General features: G+C 32.3%; 14 protein-coding genes across 14 annotated transcripts; 8 read left to right on the top strand and 6 right to left on the bottom strand.

The window, feature by feature from the left end:
- The first annotated feature begins 122 nt into the window (after positions 1–122).
- Positions 123–2,091, top strand: ASCRUDRAFT_73741 (serine hydroxymethyltransferase). Its single transcript, XM_020192420.1, has one exon. It carries the CDS (start codon positions 520–522, stop codon positions 1,942–1,944), a length of 1,425 nt encoding a protein of 474 aa, XP_020050331.1. The 5' UTR covers positions 123–519; the 3' UTR covers positions 1,945–2,091.
- A 537-nt stretch (positions 2,092–2,628) lies between these two features.
- On the bottom strand, positions 2,629–4,083 carry SLM3 (tRNA-5-taurinomethyluridine 2-sulfurtransferase; the record flags this gene model as incomplete). Its single annotated transcript, XM_020191224.1, has 1 exon — positions 2,629–4,083. The coding sequence occupies one exon, from the start codon at positions 4,081–4,083 to the stop codon at positions 2,629–2,631; it is 1,455 nt and encodes a 484-aa protein (XP_020050330.1).
- Positions 4,084–4,247: 164 nt separating this feature from the next.
- ASCRUDRAFT_5911 (uncharacterized protein) lies at positions 4,248–4,910 on the bottom strand (the record flags this gene model as incomplete). The annotated part of the gene is made up of 1 exon (XM_020191223.1): positions 4,248–4,910. The coding sequence occupies one exon, from the start codon at positions 4,908–4,910 to the stop codon at positions 4,248–4,250; it is 663 nt and encodes a 220-aa protein (XP_020050329.1).
- A 239-nt stretch (positions 4,911–5,149) lies between these two features.
- Positions 5,150–6,787, top strand: RRB1 (ribosome biosynthesis protein RRB1; the record flags this gene model as incomplete). Its single annotated transcript, XM_020194323.1, has 1 exon — positions 5,150–6,787. One exon carries the CDS (start codon positions 5,150–5,152, stop codon positions 6,785–6,787), a length of 1,638 nt encoding a protein of 545 aa, XP_020050328.1.
- Positions 6,788–7,057: 270 nt separating this feature from the next.
- On the bottom strand, positions 7,058–7,898 carry ASCRUDRAFT_78974 (PQ-loop repeat-containing protein; the record flags this gene model as incomplete). Its single annotated transcript, XM_020194322.1, has 2 exons — positions 7,058–7,060; positions 7,107–7,898. The coding sequence occupies 2 exons, from the start codon at positions 7,896–7,898 to the stop codon at positions 7,058–7,060; spliced, it is 795 nt and encodes a 264-aa protein (XP_020050327.1).
- Positions 7,899–8,192: 294 nt separating this feature from the next.
- On the top strand, positions 8,193–8,821 carry ASCRUDRAFT_53355 (NADH dehydrogenase [ubiquinone] 1 alpha subcomplex subunit 6). The gene has a single exon (XM_020191122.1). The coding sequence runs from the start codon at positions 8,246–8,248 to the stop codon at positions 8,606–8,608; it is 363 nt and encodes a 120-aa protein (XP_020050326.1). The 5' UTR covers positions 8,193–8,245; the 3' UTR covers positions 8,609–8,821.
- Positions 8,822–9,736: 915 nt separating this feature from the next.
- Positions 9,737–10,880, top strand: ASCRUDRAFT_73737 (uncharacterized protein; the record flags this gene model as incomplete). Its single annotated transcript, XM_020192419.1, has 1 exon — positions 9,737–10,880. A coding segment is annotated over exon 1 (671 nt), but the record flags the coding sequence as incomplete, so codon positions are not given.
- A 663-nt stretch (positions 10,881–11,543) lies between these two features.
- RIC1 (Ric1p) lies at positions 11,544–14,281 on the top strand. Its single transcript, XM_020192418.1, has 2 exons — positions 11,544–13,715; positions 13,818–14,281. The coding sequence occupies exons 1-2, from the start codon at positions 11,642–11,644 to the stop codon at positions 13,862–13,864; spliced, it is 2,121 nt and encodes a 706-aa protein (XP_020050323.1). The 5' UTR covers positions 11,544–11,641; the 3' UTR covers positions 13,865–14,281.
- Positions 13,877–14,199, top strand: ASCRUDRAFT_101405 (uncharacterized protein). The gene has a single exon (XM_020188528.1). The coding sequence runs from the start codon at positions 13,975–13,977 to the stop codon at positions 14,134–14,136; it is 162 nt and encodes a 53-aa protein (XP_020050324.1). The 5' UTR covers positions 13,877–13,974; the 3' UTR covers positions 14,137–14,199.
- A 111-nt stretch (positions 14,282–14,392) lies between the features above and the next one.
- On the top strand, positions 14,393–15,136 carry ASCRUDRAFT_73735 (uncharacterized protein). The gene has a single exon (XM_020192417.1). The coding sequence runs from the start codon at positions 14,493–14,495 to the stop codon at positions 14,955–14,957; it is 465 nt and encodes a 154-aa protein (XP_020050322.1). The 5' UTR covers positions 14,393–14,492; the 3' UTR covers positions 14,958–15,136.
- A 525-nt stretch (positions 15,137–15,661) lies between these two features.
- Positions 15,662–16,882, bottom strand: ASCRUDRAFT_53351 (transcription initiation factor IIA large subunit; the record flags this gene model as incomplete). The annotated part of the gene is made up of 2 exons (XM_020191121.1): positions 15,662–16,075; positions 16,565–16,882. The coding sequence occupies 2 exons, from the start codon at positions 16,880–16,882 to the stop codon at positions 15,662–15,664; spliced, it is 732 nt and encodes a 243-aa protein (XP_020050321.1).
- A 333-nt stretch (positions 16,883–17,215) lies between these two features.
- CDC11 (septin CDC11) lies at positions 17,216–18,463 on the top strand (the record flags this gene model as incomplete). The annotated part of the gene is made up of 1 exon (XM_020190186.1): positions 17,216–18,463. One exon carries the CDS (start codon positions 17,216–17,218, stop codon positions 18,461–18,463), a length of 1,248 nt encoding a protein of 415 aa, XP_020050320.1.
- A 411-nt stretch (positions 18,464–18,874) lies between these two features.
- ASCRUDRAFT_73734 (uncharacterized protein) lies at positions 18,875–21,537 on the bottom strand. Its single transcript, XM_020192416.1, has one exon. The coding sequence runs from the start codon at positions 21,465–21,467 to the stop codon at positions 18,990–18,992; it is 2,478 nt and encodes an 825-aa protein (XP_020050319.1). The 5' UTR covers positions 21,468–21,537; the 3' UTR covers positions 18,875–18,989.
- A 332-nt stretch (positions 21,538–21,869) lies between these two features.
- Positions 21,870–24,792, bottom strand: STU2 (Stu2p; the record flags this gene model as incomplete). The annotated part of the gene is made up of 3 exons (XM_020194321.1): positions 21,870–22,838; positions 23,019–24,626; positions 24,736–24,792. The coding sequence occupies 3 exons, from the start codon at positions 24,790–24,792 to the stop codon at positions 21,870–21,872; spliced, it is 2,634 nt and encodes an 877-aa protein (XP_020050318.1).
- Between the last annotated feature and the right edge of the window lie 290 nt (positions 24,793–25,082).

Genomic DNA, 25,082 nt, shown 5'->3' with positions numbered 1-25,082 from the left:
CAGTTTCAAAAAACAAACAAAAAATTTATAAAAATTTATAAATTTCTGACTCAACGCTCTGAAATTTACAAAATTCGAAAAAAACCATTGATTTTCCCTTGAAAAATATATTTTTGCTAAATCTCTCATTGAACATCGATTATTTACAGTTAAAAACTTTTCTTTTTCCTTTTATTTTTTCTCTCCTTTCCTGTGTGGTTTGATTTGTGATATAAATAATCCTTTTTACTCTTTTATACCACTTATATTTTAGGAAAAAAATTGCCAAACATTTCGAATAATAAAAGAAGACAGATTGCTCCTGATATTAACGATCTCATTAATATCAATTATTCCAGGAAAAATAACCAACCATATTTGAATTCGTCTCTAAATAACTTGTTATTTTCTTTGTGTTCCTCAACTTCTCCAGCCTCTTTATTATATAATAGTAACAATATTCGTTTTTTAAATCACCACCATTATCGTAATCTTTACAAGTACAACACTATTAACACTAACAAGATCAAAAAAATCAAAATGTCATATGCTCTACCTGAATCTCACAAGTCCATGATTGAAAATCATGTTGGGGAAACTGATCCTGAAGTCAAGAAAATTATTGTCGATGAAATTGACAGACAACGCCACTCAATTGTTCTTATTGCATCTGAAAACTTCACCTCAACTTCTGTTTTTGATTGTCTTGGTTCTCCCATGTCAAACAAGTACTCAGAAGGTTATCCAGGTGCCAGATATTACGGTGGTAATGAATTCATCGATAAGATGGAGATCTTGTGTCAAAACAGAGCCTTGGATGCCTTCCATTTAACCCCAGACAAATGGGGTGTTAACGTCCAAACTCTTTCTGGCTCTCCATCAAACTTGCAGGTCTACCAGGCTTTGATAAAACCTCACGAAAGATTAATGGGTTTGGACTTACCTCATGGTGGTCATTTGTCTCATGGTTATCAAACTGATAGAAGAAAAATCTCTGCTGTCTCAACTTATTTCGAAACAATGCCCTACAGAGTTGATTTGGAAACTGGAATCATCGATTATGATATGTTGGAAAAAACTGCTGAATTGTTCAGACCAAAAATCTTGGTTGCTGGTACTTCTGCTTATTGTCGTTTGATTGACTACAAGAGAATGAGACAAATTGCTGACAAAGTTGGTGCCTATTTGATGGTTGATATGGCTCATATCTCTGGTTTGATTGCTGCCGGTGTTATTCCATCTCCTTTCGAATACGCTGACATCGTTACAACAACCACCCACAAGTCTCTTAGAGGTCCAAGAGGAGCAATGATCTTTTTCAGAAGAGGTGTCAGATCAATTAATCCCAAAACCGGCGTTGAAGTTTACTACAACTTGGAAAACCCAATCAATTTCTCAGTTTTCCCAGGTCATCAAGGTGGTCCACACAACCACACCATTGCTGCCTTAGCTACTGCTTTAAAACAAGCAGCCAGTCCAGAATTCAAATTGTATCAAAAACAAGTCTTAAAAAATGCCAAAATCTTAGAAGATGGCTTTAAGAAGCTAGGCTACAAATTGGTTTCTGACGGTACAGACTCTCATATGGTTTTGGTAGACTTGAAGCAAAGTAAAGGTATTGACGGCGCTAGAGTTGAAACCCTCTGTGAAAACATGAACATTGCTTTGAATAAAAATTCTGTTCCAGGTGATAAATCTGCCTTAGTCCCGGGTGGTATTAGAATTGGTACTCCAGCTATGACAACAAGAGGTTTAGGCGAATTAGATTTTGCTAAGATTGTATCTTATATCAACAAAGCTGTTGAATTATCAATTGATATTCAAAAGAATTTGCCACCAACTGAAAACAAATTAAAGGATTTTAAAGCTGCTGTTGCAAAAGGTATTCCAGAAATTGAAGAACTAAAGAAAGAAATATCTGCTTGGAGTGCTCAATTCCCACTACCAGTCAATGAATGGAATTAATTCTTTTTAATTTCTTTTTATTGGTTTCTCGTTAAATCCAAATTTTGTAAATAATCCAGTTTATTTTCAAATAATACATTCAATCCTATTCCATTTTTCCTTTGTTTTCAACTAATAATTCAACTTAATGATATTTTTATATTTTTGCTTAATATTATTAACTCAACTTTATGATTTTTTTTTTCTTCGTTTTTTACAATTGATTTTTTTTTACTTATTTCTTAAGTTTTTTTTACTTATTTCTTAAGTTTTTTTTACTTTTTTTTTTTTCTATTTTTTTGAGATTATTTCTTAGAATTTTCGTTGTTTTTCTTTTTTTAATGAATATTTTAGTTTTTGAATTGATATTTATTGATAGTTCATTTATTACCGATATTAATTACTTAATGGGTTTCTTTGGCTTGATTACGAAATAGAAAATAAATGTTTGAACTGTTAATACCATATACAAGCAGCTAAACCTTTTAGGTCGAAAATTTTCCAAAACTTCGTTAACGTTAATTCAAAATACCAAATGAAAAAAAAAGACAACAAAAAAAAAGAATGATAAAAAATAATATGATTAAACTTTTGAAAATATTTACAAATTTAAGTTTAGTGAAGTTTGTTGGTCATATTTCTATAATATTTTGATAATATTTTTTAATCTTTGTTAATATTTTTTAATAAATTTGAATACCAGATTTAAAGATTCAATTTAAAGGATTTTTGAATAATACCACAACCAAGAATCCTGTTTCCATCATATAATACCATGTTTTGACCAGGAGTGATTGCTCTGGCAAGTTGTGTTAGCGAGATCTGAATTTCGTTTAATTTATTATTAACAAGATTAAAATTGCTGATCTTTAAGGGTTTTTGTAAGGAAATATATTGAACACATAATTCATGATCGTTTTTTTTATTTGACAAAATTTGATTAATTTGTTGAAAATTCAAATCATTTCCCATCCAGGTCCAGTTTTTTACAATCATCGTATTTGTGAATAAATCAACATTATCTCCGCCTTTAACAATTACTAATTCATTAGATGCAATTCTCTTTTCACTTATATACCAAACACCTTTGTATAATTGATTTCCTTGCGGCATTGAGATCCCAGATTTTTGACCTATTGTTCCATGCCACAAGCCTTGGTGTTGACCAAAAATTGTGCCATCTTTTGTGATAATATTTCCCGGTTTTGGCTGAATAAAATCGTTTAAGAATTTTCGAAATTTTCCATTTTTTGTGTTTGAAGGGTTGACAAAACATAGACCTTGAGAATCGGGTTTTGAAGCAGTTGGCAAATTAAAATCTTTTGCTAATTGTCTAATTTGAGTCTTTGAATAATGGCCAACAGGTAGAAGCAAATGGTTTAAAATGGATGGAGATATTTTGGATAGGTAAAAACTTTGATCTTTATTAGGGTATAAGCTTCTTAATAAATGGAATTGGTTTGAAGGGATATGATTCATGATTCTAGCATAATGGCCAGTTGCTAGCCACCAATTTGAACTTGGGGTGATTGGTTTGTGGTTCTTTTGGTATTCATCTAGATAATTGAATAGTTTACCAAATTTGACAAATTGATTACAATAGATATCAGGATTTGGGGTTAAACCATTTTTATACATTTCGATCATTGGTTCAAAGACATTAAACCAATAATCCTTTTCGAAATTTAGTCGTTTACAAGGTATATTTAAAAACTGACAAAGGTCCTGAACATCATTCCAATCTTTTTCGATACAGTTTGAGGTTTGGGACCAATTTGCCATATAAATAGCCTGTATGTTTTTATATTTTTGTTTTAGTAGAGCAGCAGTAACGGATGAATCCACTCCAGAGGAAATTGCAACAAAGATTTGATCATTTTCATTTGGTTCCATCTGTTTGTATATGGTTTCATCAAGATATCTCAAAGGAAGGGTTTTATAATTATTACTATTGCTATTTTTGGCCTTAGTTTTAGTGTTGATGCTAGCTTTATTATCAATATCATCATTATAGTCTATGTTCGGTATTTCTTTTTTGAGTTGTAGTGGTTTTGAAAAATTACTGCTGGGATGAGATACGCTGGATGAGATTTGGGTAAGAATGGATTTTATTGAAGGCAATATATTTCGTAAGTAATTTGTAGAATTGCCCAATACCATTTTTCTTTGAGTTAAATATGGTGAAGCAAAGATGAATGATTTTGTTATTTGAGTTTTGATTGTATTTTTCTTTTGATTTTTGAAAATTTGAATTTCTGTTCCAAATCAAACGGATGACGTTTGTGTTGAATAAGGAATAAGGAATAAGGAAAATAATATGAGAATCAGTAAGATTCTTTGTTAAATATGGCGATTTCCTTTTTTCGAAGCGATAGGTCAAGATTTAGTAAAGATTCTTCGATATGGACCAAGAACTTGTTTTGTTTGTTGATGAGATTTATGTAACCTTCGGCTATAGCAATTGATTTTATAAACAAAGGGTGGTAGCGGTTAGGAAAAAAAGAATCGTTTAGCGATTTCTTGAGAAGAAGAAGATTGTATTTCTGGTCTAGTAGATCAAGGTCAGCGAAATTTTTGTTGATCAATTTCATCGAATTGAGCGAGGATAAGTCGTTGATGTTTTTGATTATGCATTTCAAATCGTCTTCATTTGATAAGATGAGTTTTTTCTTGATCTCCACATCTTTGGTGTCGTTGGTATTCTGAGAGTTTAAATGAGGGTTGTCATAATTTGATGGTAGCTCAGCAATAGCATCGATCTGGTGAGAGGGCACTTCGCTCCAAAGATTGTGATGGGATATGATTTGAAACAAATCTGAGTAGCGAGAGTAGTTTGATGCTACGATCTCCTTTAGGTTTGAGTGTAGCTGAGAGAGCTGAACAAGAACCGATGGATGTGTATCGTTACTGGTGAGCTGTCTGCTGTTGCAGAGCAACTCCAAGTAGTCCAATCTCTGACTCAATATGTGGAATGTCCTCCTGTCCATTGGAGCTGTGCAATTTTTCTTCAATTGCTTTTCAACTGTTGACAATTCTTCCTCAACATCTTTTAACGCCCAGTTCTTTCAGAGTTTTCTTCGACCCGCAGTACTGGCGCCGGTTTAGGCCGGGTAAACCGAAAAGTTTTTTTTTTGGGTCAATTTTTCACTTTTTTTTTGATTTGGCAGTTTTCCAATGATCTCAGGACGAGAAATTGAGGGTTTAGTGAGGAATACAAAGCACCACAATGTCGAAGAGAACAGCTGAACAGGTGGGTGTTAACCCAGGTCGTGCTACGTTTCCAAAAACAGCTTCTGGAGACCTTCCTGCTTCTACAACGCTCAATCAGAACAATGAGAACGACCTTGCAAATGATGTTGAGATGGGCGAATTTGAAGATCCATATGGAGACGATTTTGAGAGTGATGGAGAAATTATTCAAATAAATTCGGAGCAAGATGACAATGACGACGATGGCGTGGTAGGAATCGACAACCCTGATCCTCGCAATATAATCAAAGAAGACTACCAACTTGATATAAAAGAACAAGCCAAAGGTCAAGACCAGAAAAACCAACCATCAATATATTTGCCCCATAAATCCAAGCCCCTAGGTCCTGACGAGGTCATGGAAGCTGATCCTACTGTTTATGAAATGCTCCATACAATTAACTTGCCATGGCCCTGTCTCACATTGGATGTGGTTCCCGATAACTATGGAAATGAAAGAAGATCCTATCCTGCAAAGATGTATATTGCAACTGCGACCCAGGCTTCAAAGGCCAAGGATAACGAGTTGTTGCTATTGAAATTGTCTCAATTGTCAAAGACTTTAGTTAAGGACAACGACGATGAGGAGGGTGAGGATATGGACGAGGATAACGATAACAACATCGATATTGATCCGATAATGGAGAGCGAATCAATCAGATTGAATACCACGACCAATAGAATAAGAGTGTCGCCCTTTGCCAGTTTTAACGTAAACTCAAACTCAAACTCAAATAATAATAATAATAATAATAGCTATCTAACTGCCACAATGTGTGAAGATGGAGATGTTCAAATTTTTGATCTTTCAAATCATTTGAAATCATTTGACACTCCAGGTTTCATGGTTCCCAAAAGATTCAAAAGACAAATCCACACAATAAGAAACCATGGGAGATTGGAAGGCTATGGACTTGACTGGTCTCCATTATTGGCCAATGGAGCATTACTCTCTGGAGATATAACAGGCCGAATTTATTTTACTCAAAGAACAACCAGCAACTGGTTCACCGACAAGACACCATTTCAAATAAACGACAAGTCAATTGAAGATATTCAATGGTCTAAATCTGAGAAAACAGTTTTTGCAACAGCTGGCTGTGATGGTTATATCAGAATCTGGGATACAAGATCTAAAAAACACAAACCTGCTATATCAGTCATGGCATCCAATACCGATGTCAATGTGATATCGTGGTCAAACAAAGTAGATTTTTTATTAAGTTCTGGCTATGATGATGGTAAATGGGGCATTTGGGACTTAAGATCATTTAATGGGAATAATAAAACCCACAGTCCATCACCAGTAGCAGAATATGATTTCCATCAGTCTGCTATAACATCAATCAACTTTAATCCATTAGATGAAAGTATTATTGCAGTCGCGAGTGAGGATAATACAGTGACATTATGGGATTTATCAGTTGAAGCAGACGATGAAGAAATTAAACAGCAAAATTTGGATAATAAAGATCTAAAGGATATTCCACCACAGCTATTGTTTGTTCATTGGCAAAAGGATGTTAAAGAAGTCCAATGGCATAAACAACTACCCGGGTGTTTGGTATCTACAGGAGGAGAAGGATTGAATATTTGGAAAACCATCAGTGTTTAAATGAAGTAAGATAAAAAGTGAGATAAATAGAGTTAAAAAAATGAAAAAAAATAAAAAGATTAAAATTGTAAAGAATTGAAGTATTTAAAAGTGCAGGAATTTCCGAATTTCCGAATTGAATTTATAACTATATTAATGGAAATTATTATTATGATTATAATCATTTTGTTATTTTTTGTTTTTGTTTTTGTTTTTGTTTTTATTTTTTATTCTTTATTTTTTGTTCTGTGTTTTGTTTCCAGTTGATTTGTCATTTTGTAGCATTTTATTTTACTCAAGTAGATAATAATGGAGTTGATTCATTATCCATAGGTTTAACTGAATTTGAATCATCAGGAATTATTAATAAATTTTGATCTGATTTCAAAGTTGGATATTTATATTGGTAAAAGATACACATTAATAGAAGAATACCCTGTAGAGTAGCAGCCGTTAAATAAGGTAACCAACTGCTCCAAATAGCACCAGGTCTTAATATTAGGGATAAAGTCCAGACGAAACCACCTGGAGTTTGCATGCACATCATTGGAACAGATAAAGAGCCTGTGTGTTTTAATTTGAAAGTCGTATAGATTTGTGGGAAATATTGAAAAGAAGCTAGTATAGTTGCAGTTACGCCTAGTAAATTGGCCAATGGAATTAATAGATGAAGATTAATCAAAAAGATAAACAAGATCAAACAAACATGGACAATACTATAGACTATTATGAATTTCCAGATGTGGTATAGTTTTTCATATTCAATTTTATCTTGAGTTGGTGAATTTTTAGTGCAGTAGATACAGAATACTAGTATTAAAGTGGCACAAATGGCTTGAGCACCAACTTGTATCATGCCCAATTGGGAACTCAAACATTCAAAGACAGTCAAGGGAAAAGAATAACAACAATCTATGGAAAAGTGACTAAGAAGAATTAAATTTGAAAAGGCAGATATCCCACTTGTAGTACCTAGCAATAAGAATAAAGGAGAAATACCCTCTGAGGTTCTTCGGTGGATGATTTTGATGTGTTGGGGAACATAGGAAAAGGATATTCCGACTGCCAACGAGGAGGCAAACAAAAAGCCAACAACAGATGGATCGAGAAAAGAAGAGCATTGATCTGACATTTTTCTGGTGAAGTGTAGGAGTATCGACTGTTTGGTTATCTTTCTTAGGATGGTTGAATCTGAAAACAAAAAAGCTGTTCTTCGATAAGCAAATCAGAGCCACTCTGGCGGAAGCATGCACTTACAGGCATACAAAAGCATGAGAGCCACAGAGAGTACAGCAATAAACTATTTTGCTCATCTTAAAGGCGCATGTGGCGCATGCGGCGCGAGACTACCACACGTGATGGAAACCGATTGGCCAACCAAAGAGATTTTGATTTCGCTGACTGGAGACTCGAAAGGAATCTTCAAAGGAAGCACTACTAGCAGCAGCAGCAGCAGCAACAAAAAGAGGTATATTCGAGATGACATTAGCCACAGAATTTGCAGAGACCACCCGTCGTTCCTTGACCTCGCCAGACATGCAAAAAAGGGTGATCCACCTCTACCGTCGATTTATTAGAGGTGCTCCAACATTTGTCGAACTCTACGAATTGAACATGCCCATCTCCTCTGTGAAGACAAAAATCAGACAGAACTTTGAAAGAAACAGATACATCTCCGACCTCAGCATCATCAACATTATATACATGAAGGGCCAGATGGAGTACCAAGAGTCTATAAATTTCTGGAAGCAACAGTGCCAGGTTATGAAATACTTCAAAGATGAAGAAGTGTATGAAACTGCTGACAACTCCTTTGTCTCCAAGTTCCTCAGGGGTAATTGAGCCCTCTGGTTGCAAGAGTACTTTGTTTATATTCCAGTTTGTTCTTTCTCATGTTGCACTTCTACAATTCTATACTTACCTTTAATCTACAGTATCACAGTACTTTTCAGGGCTCAAACTGCCCATCAAGCCCTAAGCGGCCCGTCCGCTTCCGGTAGGGCTCAAAGTAGTTCATCTTTTGGAGATGAATAATGGCTGATCAGAGAAATAAACGGTGACTAAAAAATCAAAACAACATGTCACGTGACAAGTATCTGTATTCCATTTTGTACTATTTTGTACAGTTTACGTAACTTTCTCTTCACTTGTTTGTGTTGTGACCTTGAATAACCGATATCCGTCCGTTCGTTACGAGCTAATACACTTTTGAACATTCGTTCTAGTCGTTCAAATCCGGATGCAACATTCGATTCAATACTCAACTCTCTGATTTAATTCGTTAATTTCGGAAGCCTTTGGTGAACTATCAAGTTCCTCTTCGTTATTACTTTCAGTGTTTTTCACATGAATGCTGTCAGCTTGACAGTCGTCGAAGGAAGGGTAGAGATTTCTTCTAGTACTCATGACTTAGTAGACTTCTCTCTCCTTTTCCTTTCTTGTTTTATTTTATTTCTACTTAGCTATTTAGTGATTATATTTATATTATTTGGATTGCAGTCTTTATCAACATATTTGTGAATTAAGTGTTGTTTGTTAAAACACAATTTTCGTTTCATATTGGTTAAGTCTTGTGTATTTCGTTTGGGGCAACGGACCATAATGACTTCACGAACTTCCGAGTTCGGATTGTGTTTTCCGGCCACACCTCATGCAACACAGAATAGTATAACATATTTGAAATTGCAACGAATTCATGATACTGATTAAGGTCTCTCCAAGTTATGCTTTAAAAGAAGGCAAAGGCTAGCAGAGTGGTCCTTTTTATAGGTGTGGTTAAACCGGAGAATGAACGCGACAGATAGTCGCGGAAACTCTCCGGCAGTTCTGACGGTTGTTATCCGTGGTTCCGACCGACATCCAACACCTTCTGCTGCGGTCCAGCACGTGCCTTCTTGAGATGTTGATATATACATTTCTTTATTACTTCTCTTCCTTCCTTCTTCTGTATGTTTTGACAAATTATGCCTCGAGTTTTGTAACAACACTCCATTGACTGGCACTGATCTATCCTGTTTTTCCATGATTTGGCCTGAATCTGCTCCTTCTATTGTTGACATCCCATCTCTTCCTTCTTCTTACCACTCTCGAAATGATGTTTTGATTAAAATATCACTAAACAAACTCAGTTCGTTTCTCCCTTTTGTAGTCATTTCAAAGACTAACCTCTATTTGTACAATGCTAGTCCAATAGTTCTAACTTCAGCTTATACGAGATCAAAGGAATCGCTCGACTTATATGGTGACAACCACTCTTTAAAGTGCTCAAATGATGGATCGTTAATCTTTGTTCAAACTTCAAAGGGCTTTCTTTTAATCTTTTCAATTTTATCTAATTTTCCTGACTTTACAAATTACCTCAAGAATAATGTAAATCTGAATTTTGACTCACATTCTGATTCTGATTCTGATTCAGGTTATAATTTTCACAGCAACGCATATTCGGATAATAATAATAACAACAGCAATATTGATTCAAACAAAACTCAAAATTCTTTGAATATCACCTCAAATAACCCTCATTCAAACGATGATAAAGATAAACTGGAAAAATCTTCAAGCATTTCAAATATTTTCAGCTCCTTTATAATTTCAAATGATTCTTCATTGAACGAAATTTATTCAATCTATAATACTCAAGACCAATTGATCCAATTGGGTTTGCCTATCACTCAACATAATAACCACCTTTTTTCAGGCTTTAGCAGTAATTCTAATGATAACACTCATTCTGCAATTAATAATAATAATAATAATAATAATACTAATAATACTAATAATACTAATAATACTGATAATACTAATCATAATATTCATACCAACAAAAACAGCAATAATTCTAACAATAATAATCATAATCATAAAAATTATTCAAATGACAACTATAATGACAATAATTTCAATGCCACCCAATCAAGTCTAACTGATAGTTTAATATATGATTATAATTTGAGATTCAATTTAATTCTAAAATTTCAAAATATACTACTAGACTTTATTCCATTAAACAATTTTTTTCTTCTATTATTAATCAAAACAAAGGACAAAAATGTCATTTTATTTCAACTAATCAATCTAAACAAAAATAAAATCAAAAACTCTTTTAATAACTCCTTCTTTTTAAATGATTTTATCTGGTTTAATGAAAAAAATGTCTCTCATATAACTTCTTTAAATTTTAATTTTAAAAAAAAATTCTTCACTTTTATAACAAATAATAAAAACATTTGGTTATTTAACTATAACTTTAATCCAACTAATTCCTTTAAAAATGATAATAACAATAATAATGATGATACTAAAAACTCGATATTTCAAATAATCAACGGCTTTTGCATTTACAATTTAAACAATGCTTTATTCACATTATTTAATAACTCATATAACTTATTCACAATAATAACAAATGATTACCGAATTTTTCTCTATAATCTTAAGAATATAAACAATGTATCATCAATTCAATTAATTAAAAAATTAAATATTCCTTTAAACTCAAAAAAAATTTTGAAAATCAACTATTCTCAAGATGACTCAACCCTATTTATTTTATATACTAACGGATGGTCAATTTTATCAATATTTGGTAATATAAACTTTTCAACTTTTGATTATGATCTTTCAATTGGTAAAATTGACTCTGAAAAATCAAGTAAATTAATTGAAAATGGAAACAACGAAAATGATAATAACAACGATCTTCATTATCATGAAAATAACAATAATAACAATAACAATAATAATAATAATAATAATAATAATAATAATAATAATAATAATAATAATAATAATAATAATAATAATTGGTTTCAAAATATTATAGATTTTGATTTCAATAAAAGCTCAAATAAATTCTTACTAATTTCCTCTAACAAAATGTTTATATTTAATTTATTAAAATGGAACGCATTATTACAACAAAGTGAAATTAACTTGCTAAGACCAATCTTATACTCTAATGAAAGTTTATTAATATATAAAGGTTACGAAAAGAAGATAAATTCATTGGCCTGTCACTATAACACCAATAATTACCAATCAGATCAAGATTCCATGCTCGATTTATCAGGTGAAAATAACGATTACAGTGACGATGAAATTCTTTTAAATAAACAAACTTTAATAAATAACGAGTTGAAAGATTCAAATTTGAAAAATTATTGGCAAAATCTAATAATTCCAAATGACTTATTTAAAAGATTGAATTTTGATCTTATTAATGTCACATCGTCATTTGATGGGAAAAATATTGTTTTAACTAACGGAAGACTAATTTTAATATATTCATTTTTTTATGATCAATGGTGTCTTTATATGGATGAATATAATGACACTCAGTTCAATATCACTGGGGGTATGATTTGGTGGGAAAATAGTTATCTATTTGTGGGCAATAATTCACAATTTTTTAATACTAATGATAAAAATTTTAAATCACAGTTATTAATGTTTAATATTAGCAAAGTGTATCAAACAATTGAAAATAATAAATTTGATAACTCCAATATTGATAAAAATGATTATAATTATGATACGGATAATTTTAATGTGAATTCTATAATTTGGAAATACGATTTTAATGATAAAATTTCGTATATTAACATTGATAGACAATCTAATGAACTATTTATTGTATTAAGAAATTTTTCAGTTTTCATATTCAAGTTAAAACAAAAAACGCTATATAGTAAAATTACAGAGAAGAGCAATTTTGATAAACTGAAATCACTTTACAAAAAACAAGTATTGATAAATTTAAGACACAGATTTTCATTAAAATATTTGTTTAATAAAAACGAGAAATTTGAAAATGTGATAAAAGTCAATGAGGAAATTAATGATTTACTAATATTATGTAATAATGGAAATTTGTACTACTTGAAATATAGTAAATTTAATGATAAAGATATCAGTAAAGTTAATAATGAAAATGAGGCTGAAGTTGGAGTTGGATCTATATACGAAAAATTCTTATTGTTTAATAACATTGAATATTTTAAGAAAGTTAAGAATGGAGTTTTTTATATTTATAATGGAGATGAAATATTGTATTTAGATAATTTTGAGATTTTTAATAAAAATGAAAACGAAAATAAGCATGAAAATAAAGGAAATTATAAGAACTCATTAAGTATCTTAGAAAAGATAAATTCGTTATTTTACTTGAAAATCTCCAATGATACAGAACAATTTTATCCAATTCTAATGAGCATTGATAGTAAGAATTTTTCATTGGTTGGAATTGAAATTGATATATTTGATATCAAGAATGACTATAAAATATTGAAACAATTAACGAAAAGAAAATTTTTTTTAAGTGACTTGATTGATTTTGAAATTGACAAGCTAATTAAGTTTCAAGAAATTGACGATAAGAATATGGATTTGAGTAGAATTGATGAGGAAATTGAAAAGTATGAAGATGATTTAGACGACATTATTGACAGATATAAAAACTTGAAAAATGTGGAGTATAGTTTGGAGATTATATTATATAAAATGATAACTAAATTTGAAGAAAAAGATTATGATAATTGGCTAAAGTTGAAGTTGATTCTTACAATGATATCTGATTCAAAAAATTTAATAAATGAAATATCCAATCCATACAATATTATAGCCAAGTGCTTAAGAAAAGTGGAAACAGTTTATTGGAAGCCGGTATTTAAAACAATGAAAAAGACACCAAAGGACTTGTTTGATGAATGTATTTTAATGAAAGATTATAAAACAGCAGGGTATTTCTTGATGATTTTTTTGAATTTTAAAACGGGAATCAATGGCAATGAAAATAGTAACGTCGATAAACTACAGAAGGAAGATGAAGATGAAATCTTGAAATTATTGGAAATTATAGTTAACAATCTCAACAGCAATGACGGAAATGGCAAAGATAGCGAATTATGGGAGATGGGAATAGAAATCATCAGATTTCTAAAAGTATTGGACAGTAAGTATTTCACACTGCAATTGCAGATGTATTGGCAAAAGTACTCTTGTACGAAACAATAACAATGGAATTACTAACAAAGAGCATTTTGCAACACTTTAGGTTCTGGAGAGATACTCGAGAAAAGCATTGCGCGACTAGAATCGTAAATCGATGAGCTACCAGACGATAGTTGATCGGGAAGATCAGCATTAACTTTTATTGACTTTCGTTGACTTTCGTTGACTTTTTCATTGATTTCTCAGCAGTTGCCAACGCGATGAATTGGTCCACAGCGTTGGAGCCAGATTGTTCTGCATCTATCTGCACGCATCTGAATCTCTGGGCAGTGACCGTTTTTCTGCATACCAGTTACGCTTTAATTAGCGTAAATCTGCATAGTAACACATATTATTGCTTTTGGGCGTTGATTTCGCTTTGAAATTTCAGATTGGATTTGTTGTGCCGACGCTCGCGTTATCAATCGAGACCTTACCGCTAGAGCTCCCATTTAGACGGATATACACATGGTGTTATACAGTTGCAAGTGCATAGTGGTCACGTTTTATTATTTTTTTGTTTTGAAGAAGGAGGGCTGTGTTCTGGCTAGCTCAAAGCTCACGTCAAAGGCCCGGAATCTGGTTTTTTGGCGCTTTGCAAATGTAAAATTGTGAAGACACAATCAGGAAACATTTGCAATCCTTCTTTATATCTAATGAGAACATTTTGATTTTGAAGAGCTAAGTTATAGAAAGAGCGAAAGATTTCGTTGATTTATACTAGCAGTGTAGATACCAGATGGGATTAAAAAAACTATTTCATTCAAAAAGCCAATCTTCCTTCAACAAGTCTAAGCTAAGTAGGTTATTCGGGGGTGATGGTGGCAGCAGCAAACCAGATGAGTTTGAATATGTTTTGAAATTGAAAGTAACCACATCACCAGAGAGAATTGAGAAGATCAAACATGACATAAATAACTATCACAATTTGGTTCTATTCCGTAAATTCAAGGAAAATCCCAATCAACAGTTTTTCAAGACGTCTAACTTATTTGATAAGTCCAATAAGGGAATTTTGATAGTATTGAGTGAAAATGCAGGACTATCTACTAATATTTATGGAAGGTTTTTTCCAGAAACAATCGAACTAATTCAAAAAAATATCTCAGAGGTTTATTGGGTTGAGAATTATAATAATGAGGATTTAAATGAAAAAATATTGTCAACTAATGACGACTCCAACGAAATTAAAGTCTTTGGTTAATTACTAAATCTAAATTATAAAAATTCTAGTTTAAGCTTAATTTTCAATATCATTATTTTATGATTAACATTTAATATTGAACCTGCTGGATATTTATATTGATTATGATTGGTTTCTGTTTTGGTTGTTTTTTTTTCATTTCCTTTTAATTCATTATTTTATTAATATGTTCATATCGGATTTGTTTATTTGTTTTTTCTGAATTCTTTTGTTTATTCTGTTATCTTTATTAAGTTTTTGATAAAACTTGGTTTAATTACATTGTATTTCTTTTATTCATTTATTTTATGTATTTATTTATTTGTTTATTTTTATATTTTTTTTTTCTTTCCTTTTCACAAGTTTGTTTAATTTTTGATTTGCTGTTTACTACTGTGGATCGTTATTTCTTTTAATTTAAATACTCATCAGTTAATAATTATATTTCACGTTTCATATTTAACATTTAAAAACCAATACAATTTATAAGATGCCATCTGAGAATATAAAACCTGAACTTTGAAATTAAATTATTAAAACTAATATGTATATATATCAAAAAGCCAAAGGAAAAACATAGTATCGAAGGAAATTGAGAGAAAGAGAAAAATATAGAAATATAGAAATAAGAAAAAAACAATTTAAAACAAAACAAAAATTAAAACTAAGATAATAAAAAAAGAAAAGAAAGAAAAAGAAAGAAAAAAAAGCTTTTTGATCACTGATCACCAATCAGCTTCACCAGTACACTTCATAAAGGCATAATCTTTCCCATCTATACTTGCAATACCATCTTTTAAAGTGCATTTCCATTTGTTTCTAACTCTTTGGACCTTATCATAAAGACAAAGAATATTATTTTGATCAGTTTCGTCATCCGAATCTTCTTCTGATCTATTTCCTTCGTCATCATCAGAAGAGTTTAATGGATCATCAGAATCTGAAAGCTCATCGATATCATCATCGTCTAATGGGCCATCCACTTGTCTTATTAGGTTGTTGGTTTTTTTGTTTTTGTTTTTGTTTTTTTGTTTATTTTTATTTTTATTTTTATTAATATTATTATTACTGCTACCATCAATAGTGCTATCACCAAGATCCAATTCCAATTCAAAATTGTAGTAATCATCATCATAATTCTTTGAGTTGGCTAGATGCACCGAACTTCCATCGACTTGATTAGGAAGGACTAAACCTGAATTATTAATCATCGATGAATTACTATTATTGGTATTGTTATTGTTATTATTGTTGGCATTATTATTGCTATTATTAATATTATTGCTGATGATATTGTTATTGTTGACCATATTATTGTGAATAATATTGTTATTTGGTAGTTGTATTCTATTCATCTCGTGATAGTTTGCATTATTCATAACAGACTCATCTTTGATTCCAGGTAATTGTAAGATTTCGTGGTGGTTGTGAGTGGTGTTTGAAATTTCATTTAAATGACTCGAGTGCGTTGGAACACTATTGCTCAAATCGATCGTTGGCGTAAAACTCGAAGGAATATTTCGAGCTGCGTTATTTCCATTGGCAATACTGCCTCCACTATTGCTGCCGATACCATTGGGGTTAGTAGGATTAGTAATGTTCATATTATTGGCATGGTTGGGTATGACTATCTTGTCAATTGTGGACCAGGAAAACTTAGCGACATTGGAAGCAGACAATTTGTCTCTCCAGATTTTTCGCAAATCTTGCAATGTTGCCTCATCAATCCCACTATTCTCAAAAGCATCTCTGGAGTTGGCAATGACTTCATCAATAACAGTCTCGTAGAGAGATGCCTGGTATGGTTTGTTAATGTTTGGTTTCTCTCGAACACACGCACAGAATACAAGCCCCTGGGACTGCAACTCAACAGCCTGGAAGACCACACCATACTTACTATTTCTATGTTCGACATCGTTGGCTGAAATATAATAACGACTTAGCATCGGATATTTATATTCTTTCCACTCGCTTTATTCGTCTCCAAAACGTGAAACAGAACCGGATCCGTGAACGTGATCATTGCGTGACTATCACGCGCGGAGTTGCGATAACTGTATTTCCTGTTTTGGTAGTCAAATTATCGCGCTCAACGCAAATTTCGACTAAACAACACGAAGCTCTTTTGGTCTGGAATTTATCTGTTTATATTGGAATTATATTGCAATTATCACCAGAAAACACTGACATATTCAGCTCAGTTTTGTTTGCATTGTTGTATTATTAGACTCTAGGTCTTGTTTGGTTGTACTCTGTGTTCTGTCCAGGTTTTTGCTCCAATGGTTGCAGTTATCGGTTCCTCCTCCAAGTTGAGAAAGAAGAAAACCCTTAAGAAGGGTATCCAATTCACCTTGATGATAGTTGGCCAGTCAGGCACTGGTAGATCTACTTTTATCAACTCCTTGTGTGGCCAGCAAGTGGTCGACACCTCTACCACCATTCCTGATCCTTCGGATTCTTCTTCTGAGAAAGAGTTGACTTTGCGTACCGAGAATGTGGAATTAGAAGACAACGAAGGTGTCAAAGTCTCTTTGTCCATTATTGACACTCCAGGCTTTGGTGATTCAATTGACAACGAATCAAGTTTTTCGATAATAATCGACTACATCAGACACCAATACGATGAAATTCTATTGGAAGAAAGCAGAATCAGAAGAAATCCAAGATTCAAAGATGGTAGAGTTCACTGCTTATTGTACTTTATTGTGCCAACTGGTCATGGCTTGAGAGAAATTGATGTTGAAATCATGAAAAGATTAAGTGGTTTGGTCAATGTCATACCTGTTATTTCCAAAGCCGATTCCTTGACTAAGTCTGAATTGACTTTGAACAAAAAATTAATCATGGAAGACTTGAAACATTATAACATTCCAATCTACAATTTCCCATACGATTTGGACTATGATGACGAAGAAACTATCGATGCAAACACTGCATTAAGAGCCTTGATTCCCTTTGCTGTTGTTGGCTCCAATGATGAAATTACTGGTCCAGATGGTGACTTGATCAGAGTTAGACAATACCCATGGGGTACAATCGATATCGAAGATCCAGACCAAAGTGATTTCATCACCTTAAGAAGTGCTCTATTAATTTCACATTTACAAGATTTGAAAGAACACACTCAAGAAATCTTATATGAAAAATACAGAACTGATGCTTTGTCTGATAAAGATAAAAAGAACAATTCTACTATTGACTTATCTTACCCCGATTTGAAATCAAATCCTTCCAAATTATCATTCAATATTAATAACCAATCTTCAAATAATCTAAATTTATCTCCAATAAACGATTCTGCCGCTTCTGCTATTTCTGACGTTTATGCGTCTAAAGAAGAAGCTGTTAGATTAGAACAAGAAAGATTGAACTTATTAGAAGAGAAGTTTAAACAAGATCTTTTAAGGAGAAAACAAGAGTTATTGGAAAAAGAAAGAGAATTAAGAGAAATGGAGGAAAGATTAGAAAGAGCTCAACATTTTAAAACAGACCAAAAGGATTTAACTGCCGAAAATTTCTCTTTTTAATTGATTTTTTTTAATAACTATTAATTAGTTATAATTACATATGATTTTAATTTTTTGATTTTTTCTTTGATTTCTATTTTCCTTCTTGTTCTTCTTAATTCTTATTTATTAATTTTTAATTCTAAAATCTTAATCTTTTAATTCTTTTTAACTTATGGAAATTTCTTGTTTTTTTTCTTTTAATTTTTCACAATGATTGTCCTTTTTTTTCAATTAATCAACTAAGCACCTCTTTATTTGTTTTTTTTATAGTTTATTGAATACTTTTAATCATTAATTTTAAATTATCTAATACACATTTTCAATTTTTAGTTCCCTCTTTTCCATGATGCGACCTCGATTAATCTATTAGAACGAAAAACAATATTTACGATTATCAAAATAATAAATACCTAAATTAAATGCTATTTATGCTATATTAAATATAAAAATTTAAATTGAAAAATCTAAGTTCAAAAAATATGTGTAAAATGTATCTGTAAAATGTATCTGCAAAATGAATTGAAAATCAATCAAGTCACCTTTCTTAGCTTCTTGATTCTGCTAACAAACTAATCAAATCGTCAATTCTCTTGAAATACTTTGCTGTTCTAGCAAATGCTTTATGCTTATCAGTGATAATATGCTCTTTAAAACTATCATATTTTACTCGACAGTTTTCACAATACCCAGTATTCTCTAAAGGTACTTGGAGCTTTTTGCAGTTGATATTTTTGTTATCCTCATTAATAGTAATAGTAGTAACAGCTGTATTTTTATTATCATCAATACTGCATTTAAGATTATGTTGATTATCATCGTTATCTTCTTCATTTTCTTGAATTTTCTCTAAACCTCTACCACCAAGAGTTATATTTTCTTGATATCCCAATTTCATTTTACAATCATTTTTTACTTTTGTGCATGCCTTTTGATTATCAATCTTATTGTTGAATTTCTTGTTACTATTATTATTATTATTATTAGCGATAGTAGTAGTAGCATGGTTATCTGTTTCATAATTATCATTATTTACACAATTAACAAGTCGAAATGTGGTCTTATCATCAAGTACTTTTTTCTTCAACAACCTAATTTCCTTTGAACTAACAAAGGACGATGCTGGCCCTAAACCATTGCCTACACCTTCAGTTCTCATTGTGTTAAACGATGTGACACCAAATTGACTGGATTTAACTCCAGAGGCTTCAATTTCAAAAAATGATCGTTTTCTTCTTTCACTGTAAACAGAATTTAATCCTGTAATTTTAACACATGTTTTGGAAAGTTTTATAACTGAAATATTCCTTTGATTGTTTTTATTAGTAGTATTATTTAAAAATATATGGTTGCTTAAAATATTATAGTGATTATTATAGTGATTGTTATTATTATAGTTATTATTATTATTATTATTACTAAAGTTATTGCTGAAGTTATTACTAAAGTTATTAGCACAGTTGAAGTTCAAGGTATTGAAATTGTTGAAACCATTAAGATTTAAATTTTTGTTTGGAGAAACTGAAATTTTCGATGTTGGTTCAGTCTTATCGTTAGATAATTTTGATAGACTGAAAATATTATTATTTTGGATAAAATTAGTTTGATCAAATTTCTCATCTTTGTCAGTTTTTGTAGAATGGTTTTCTAATGCAGAAGTGTAAGCATTATCTAACCTTTTGACTTTATATTTCTGATTAGCAGTGTTAGTATCCTTGAGTGTTTCAAGATTTTCATTATTCGTCAAATTATTATTGTTGCTATTGTTAATATTTCTGATTCTTTCTTGTTCAAGTTGATTTTCAAGTTCAACATTGTAGACAAAATTATCGTCGTCTATACAATCTTTATCAATTTCATTTGAATCATAGTCTTGACAATAAATTTTTCGCAAGTTTCTTCTATAAGCTTTGTTTGCTCTAAATCTGTAAAATCTTTTTAAAACTCTTTTTGTATCGTCAAAATCATCTGGATCAGGCACAAAGGGTGATCTACCTTCAGTGGAAGCATAAAATTGAGGGATAGTATCAAAAGTTTTATCACCATTAGGCTTGGTTTTATTATTATTCAGTTTGTTGCTATCAGGAGCATTATTTGTGGTATTATATTCTTTGATATATGGTGGTCGATATCTTTGACTAAGATCATAAACATAAAAAAAAGGTCTATGAAAAATGTAAAGTTTTTCTTTTTCAGGGGTTCCAGTGTTTCCATAATATTTTTCCTGTTTCAATAAAGTGGACAACTCAGTTGTTCTATTTCTTTTTAGTTGTTGTTGTTGTTGCTGCTGCTGCTGCTGCTGAAGACGACGTTGTTTTTGATGATGATTTAAATTGTTTGTTATCTGGGTTAGGATTTTTGCTTCGTTATTGTCAATTTGGTTATTTTGTTCCTGAGGCTTTGAATTTTTGACCCGGAGATAAGAATTTTGAGAATATAATTGGTTGAGGAAAAGTTGACTTTTCTGATTTCTTTGGTTGAATAAATTTAATAAAAATCGATTTGTTTTTTCGTATCCCCAAATTTTAATTTCTCTTTTTTCAGCAACCGAAAAAATTAAATCATTCGAGTTTTGAGGATTTTTCTTATAATTATTCATTGTTATTATAATAGTAGTTTGGTTTGGTTGAAATGTTGGAGCAATATTAGCCTTCAATTTTCTAAAACATGATACAAAATACTTTTCAAACTGACAAAGAGCATTTTTGTTGGCCTTTAAAACTGGGTTTTCTTCTGTTCTTGAATCAAAATAAATATAAGATCTGGGCAATATATTCAACCATTCTATTCTCCATTCTCGAAAAGGATCAGTTTTGGATTTTGAAAAATTTAAATTTTGAAGAAACTCAGTTTTGGCTACATCTGTAGTTTTGTATGTTGTAATATTTTTGCTAAAATCCTTTGCACAAACTGTGCTCGAGGAAATTTTGTTATTGGTATTGGTATTCCTGTTAGTTTTGAATTTATTTGAAGCATTGATAAGGTCTTGAGAAACTTTTGAAGTAATCTTAGAGTTGGAGAGCATGGAATACTGAGCTGGAACAAATCGGTGAACAACAATATCAGATTAATCTTAGAATTCGGCTGTTATAATGCATCTAGGAAGACAAAGAAGAGATAAAAGAGAAAGAAACCAGACAGCTCATAAGGAGGTTGATAGAGATTATATTTGATATTTGTTGATACAATAACGCGAACTGCATCTACATGCATTTTGGTTATACACATGCTCATGCAGACGCACACGCATGCGAACCCGGAAGCAACCGTGAAGCCGGTTTCGGACTGGAGCTGAGAGCGTAAAAAATGGATTGAGGCTATCAAGGGTATAGAGGTATAGAGGTATATAAGACGAGTTTCTCTGAGCCAGACATCAGCAGCTATATGGAGTGCCCTTTGGAGGAGTGCATCGCTCCAGACAATGCTTCTAGCCAATGTTGTTTCGCGACCTCGCTTTCATTTTTTCAATTCTAGCCTTTAGCTGGGACGTCACTTCGGCTGCTCTTCTCCAGCTATCATCGTTGTTTGGATCAAAAACATTAGCCATGGTCTTGCTGTGTCTGTTTGGAGGTGGCATTCCTATCATGCTTCGTCTGGGACTAAACTGTCCAGAGTTCCTTTGGTTGAAATTGGAATTATACATGCTTTTATCATCATTCATATAGGACAAGCCGTTTTCAATCGATAGGTTTTCCACACCGGATCTTATATCATTTGATTGATTGGAAATCATTTGCATTGATGATGTGCTTAGACCCTCAAACATACTTGCACGTTTAGCGTTTGGAAAGTTGTTTGGTTTAAGTTGCGTTGAGGTTAATGGGTAGTAATGGGACTGAGATCTGACCTTTTCAAGTTCCTTTTGCAACTCTATTATTTTGTTTCTGGAATTTTCCAAATCCAATTGCACTCTTGTCAATTGTGTATCTTTAGATTTTAGCGACAACTTGTTATTTGTGAATTCTTCTTTTAATGTTTTACTTTTGGAAACTAGGTTCAGATTTTCAACTTTTAAAGATTCGTTTTGCAATCTGAGCATTTCAAGTTCTTCTAGCATTCTGTTTTTTTCAATGTTCCAAGTACTTTGCTGCAATTCAAAATTATTTTTTTCTTTTAGCAAAGCCTCTTTTTCCCTTTTGAGTTGCTTTAATTCGAAATTAGTGTCATAATTATTTTCATTGGAAACACTTTCTAGTTTGCTTCGTATGTTATTATTTGTCAAGGAAATGGATGTTAGTTTTCCTGTTTCTTGCAGTAGAAATGCACCATTAGTGTTGGTGGATTTAAAAGCCGTGGTATCGTCGTTCCGTTTCAACGGAGAACTAGCCATTCGTTTTGATGGAAGTATTGACGAAAAGTTTTTTTTAAGCATTTGTGAAGGGCTAAATGTGTTAATCTGAATATCGTCTTCATCGTTTCTGGAAACAGATAGGGTAGGAGGTTCTGTGTTTTGTTGTTTTCTAATACCCAATCTTGAAGCAAGTGGTCTTCTTTGTTGCTCAACAATGTTGTTGGTATTATTGAAAGTTGAATTGGAAATAAGATTTGAATTTGAATTTGAATTATTATTGGGCACAGGTGGTGGTTTTGAGGCTGGAGGCCTAGACATTTTTCCCAAAGTGGGTTTTCTTGGGCCATTGAAAGATGGAGGATTTGGTTTAGATCTTGTTTTTGGTTTTATGACGACCGGAACTGCTTTGACCTCGGCCTTTTCGAAACACTCTTTAATTTTTTTAGTTTTAATTTGATCTATATTTTCAAAATATTGATTCAACTGTCTTTCACCGGTTATTTTCATTAAAGTTCCAATTAGTTCTTGGGCTTCATTTCTAACGGGTGCTTGAGTATCGTTTAGTATTTTCAAGCCCACTTCCATTATTGATTTGACTTCATCATCAGTAGGGGGAATTTTAGTATTTTGAAGACATTTTATTAGGAATTTTGTACAAGATATTCTAATTTGAGGAGTTTTATGGGTAATTGTTTTTAAAGAGTCGGGTAAAATGTCAGACAATGAAGAACTGTTAAAGCAGGAAAACAATGCTTCATTTAGGGCATCAGCAATGGATGGTTTTTTCTCTTTAGTTCTTTCAAGTATGTTTATAAAAATCAATTCTAGATATTTTTGGAAATCTTTTCTCAATGCTTTCGCTATGGAGCTTGTTATATTTGCGGCGAAGGTGACTACCATTATATTTGCATCTTTCATGCATTTGGATAAGATTCTTATGAAATCCGAATAGTCGACATTCTTGGCCAATTTCATTGTTTTGGCAAACATTGGTTGTATCTCTTCTAGGACTTCTTTTCTCTCTTTCCATTTGGATGAGTTGATTCTTGTTGATAAGTCTTCTGGTAAGTTTGGTAAAAGATCTACCGCAGTGATCATATCGTAGGCATCTAACTCTTGCAGTTGATCGTTTGCAGGGGATGACATGTCGTAATCATTGTCGGTATTGCCTGCTAAAGCATTTGAAGTATTCAAGATGGCCTTTTCTCTTTCCAATGCCTCTCTTGCTGATTTTAGCATTCTTGGAGGAAGACACGGAGGGTCGTTTTTGATTGAATCAAATAGTTTTGTTAGGTCCTTGACCTGTACAGGTTTCAAATCCGGAAATAAGATTTGTGAAAAGGGCTCGCCCATGCCTCTGTAAATCTCTAAGGATAAATTTGAAGTTTGAGCTCTGACATTTCTATCACCATGAGCAAATAGTTTTGGTAATAACGGGATAATTGGTTTAGGAGATATTACTTTTGCACCGAAGCTTTTAAAGATTTCCACCAAAGCTTGTAGAGTTCCCACCACCAATTTGGGTAATTTGTGAGGAATGAACAATAATAGATCTTCAATGATAGGATCTGGGATATCCAATTCTATAAACCATAAAATTGCCTCTATTGAGTTTTTCTTTGTGGAAGGTCTTGAAGATGAGAGAGCCTTTTCAATTAGTGATGGCATGATAGTTGATCTTAATTTGATACAGGCATTAGTTCCACCAAACTCTAGAAACTTGACTAGAGCCAAGATCCCAGTATCCTGAGCGACAACATTTTTTTCAACGACAATGGATTTGAATATATTCGGGTCATGCAAAAAGGGCTGAAAACACTCAGCATTTTCGTTTGGAGATTGTTCAAAGGATTTTATGATTTCCAAGTAAGAAGCTTGACGAACTTTCCACACCTAAAATCAAATGAATTGGCGAATTGATAAAATGCTGGTTAGTAATTGAGATCAGCCAGAGGTTGAGGTCACTAGCACAGTTGAAAGAGTAACTTCAACAGCAACATACTTTATGTACCAAACGTTCAGATAGCGGTAAAGACGAATAGTCCTCTTCATCAGCCATTTTTGGTTAGAAGTAATACAATGGACAGCTCTGGTCAGCAGAAACAATAAAAGAGACAGGAAGTATAGTATAGGAGGTGTTACAGCTACTGCATTGTAGGCTGGAAAGACTTACCTCTCATCAGGCTCTTGCTCCATCTCTCAGTCTGTTTTTGTTTACCCTCTGACCTCTGTTTACACCACGTGCCTCCGAGCCAGCCGCACGGATCCAAACGCGCCTTGGCTGTGTGAATATGCATGTAAATGTTTAAGCCGTTGCTAAGGTGCAATATGCGCAATATGCACAATATG

The sequence above is a fragment of the Ascoidea rubescens genome (genome assembly GCF_001661345.1).
Source record: "Ascoidea rubescens DSM 1968 unplaced genomic scaffold ASCRUscaffold_1, whole genome shotgun sequence".
Taxonomy (NCBI): Eukaryota; Fungi; Ascomycota; class Saccharomycetes; order Ascoideales; family Ascoideaceae; genus Ascoidea; species Ascoidea rubescens.
The sequence above is the reverse complement of the archived record's forward strand: the minus strand, read 5'-3'. Positions and strand labels throughout refer to the sequence as shown.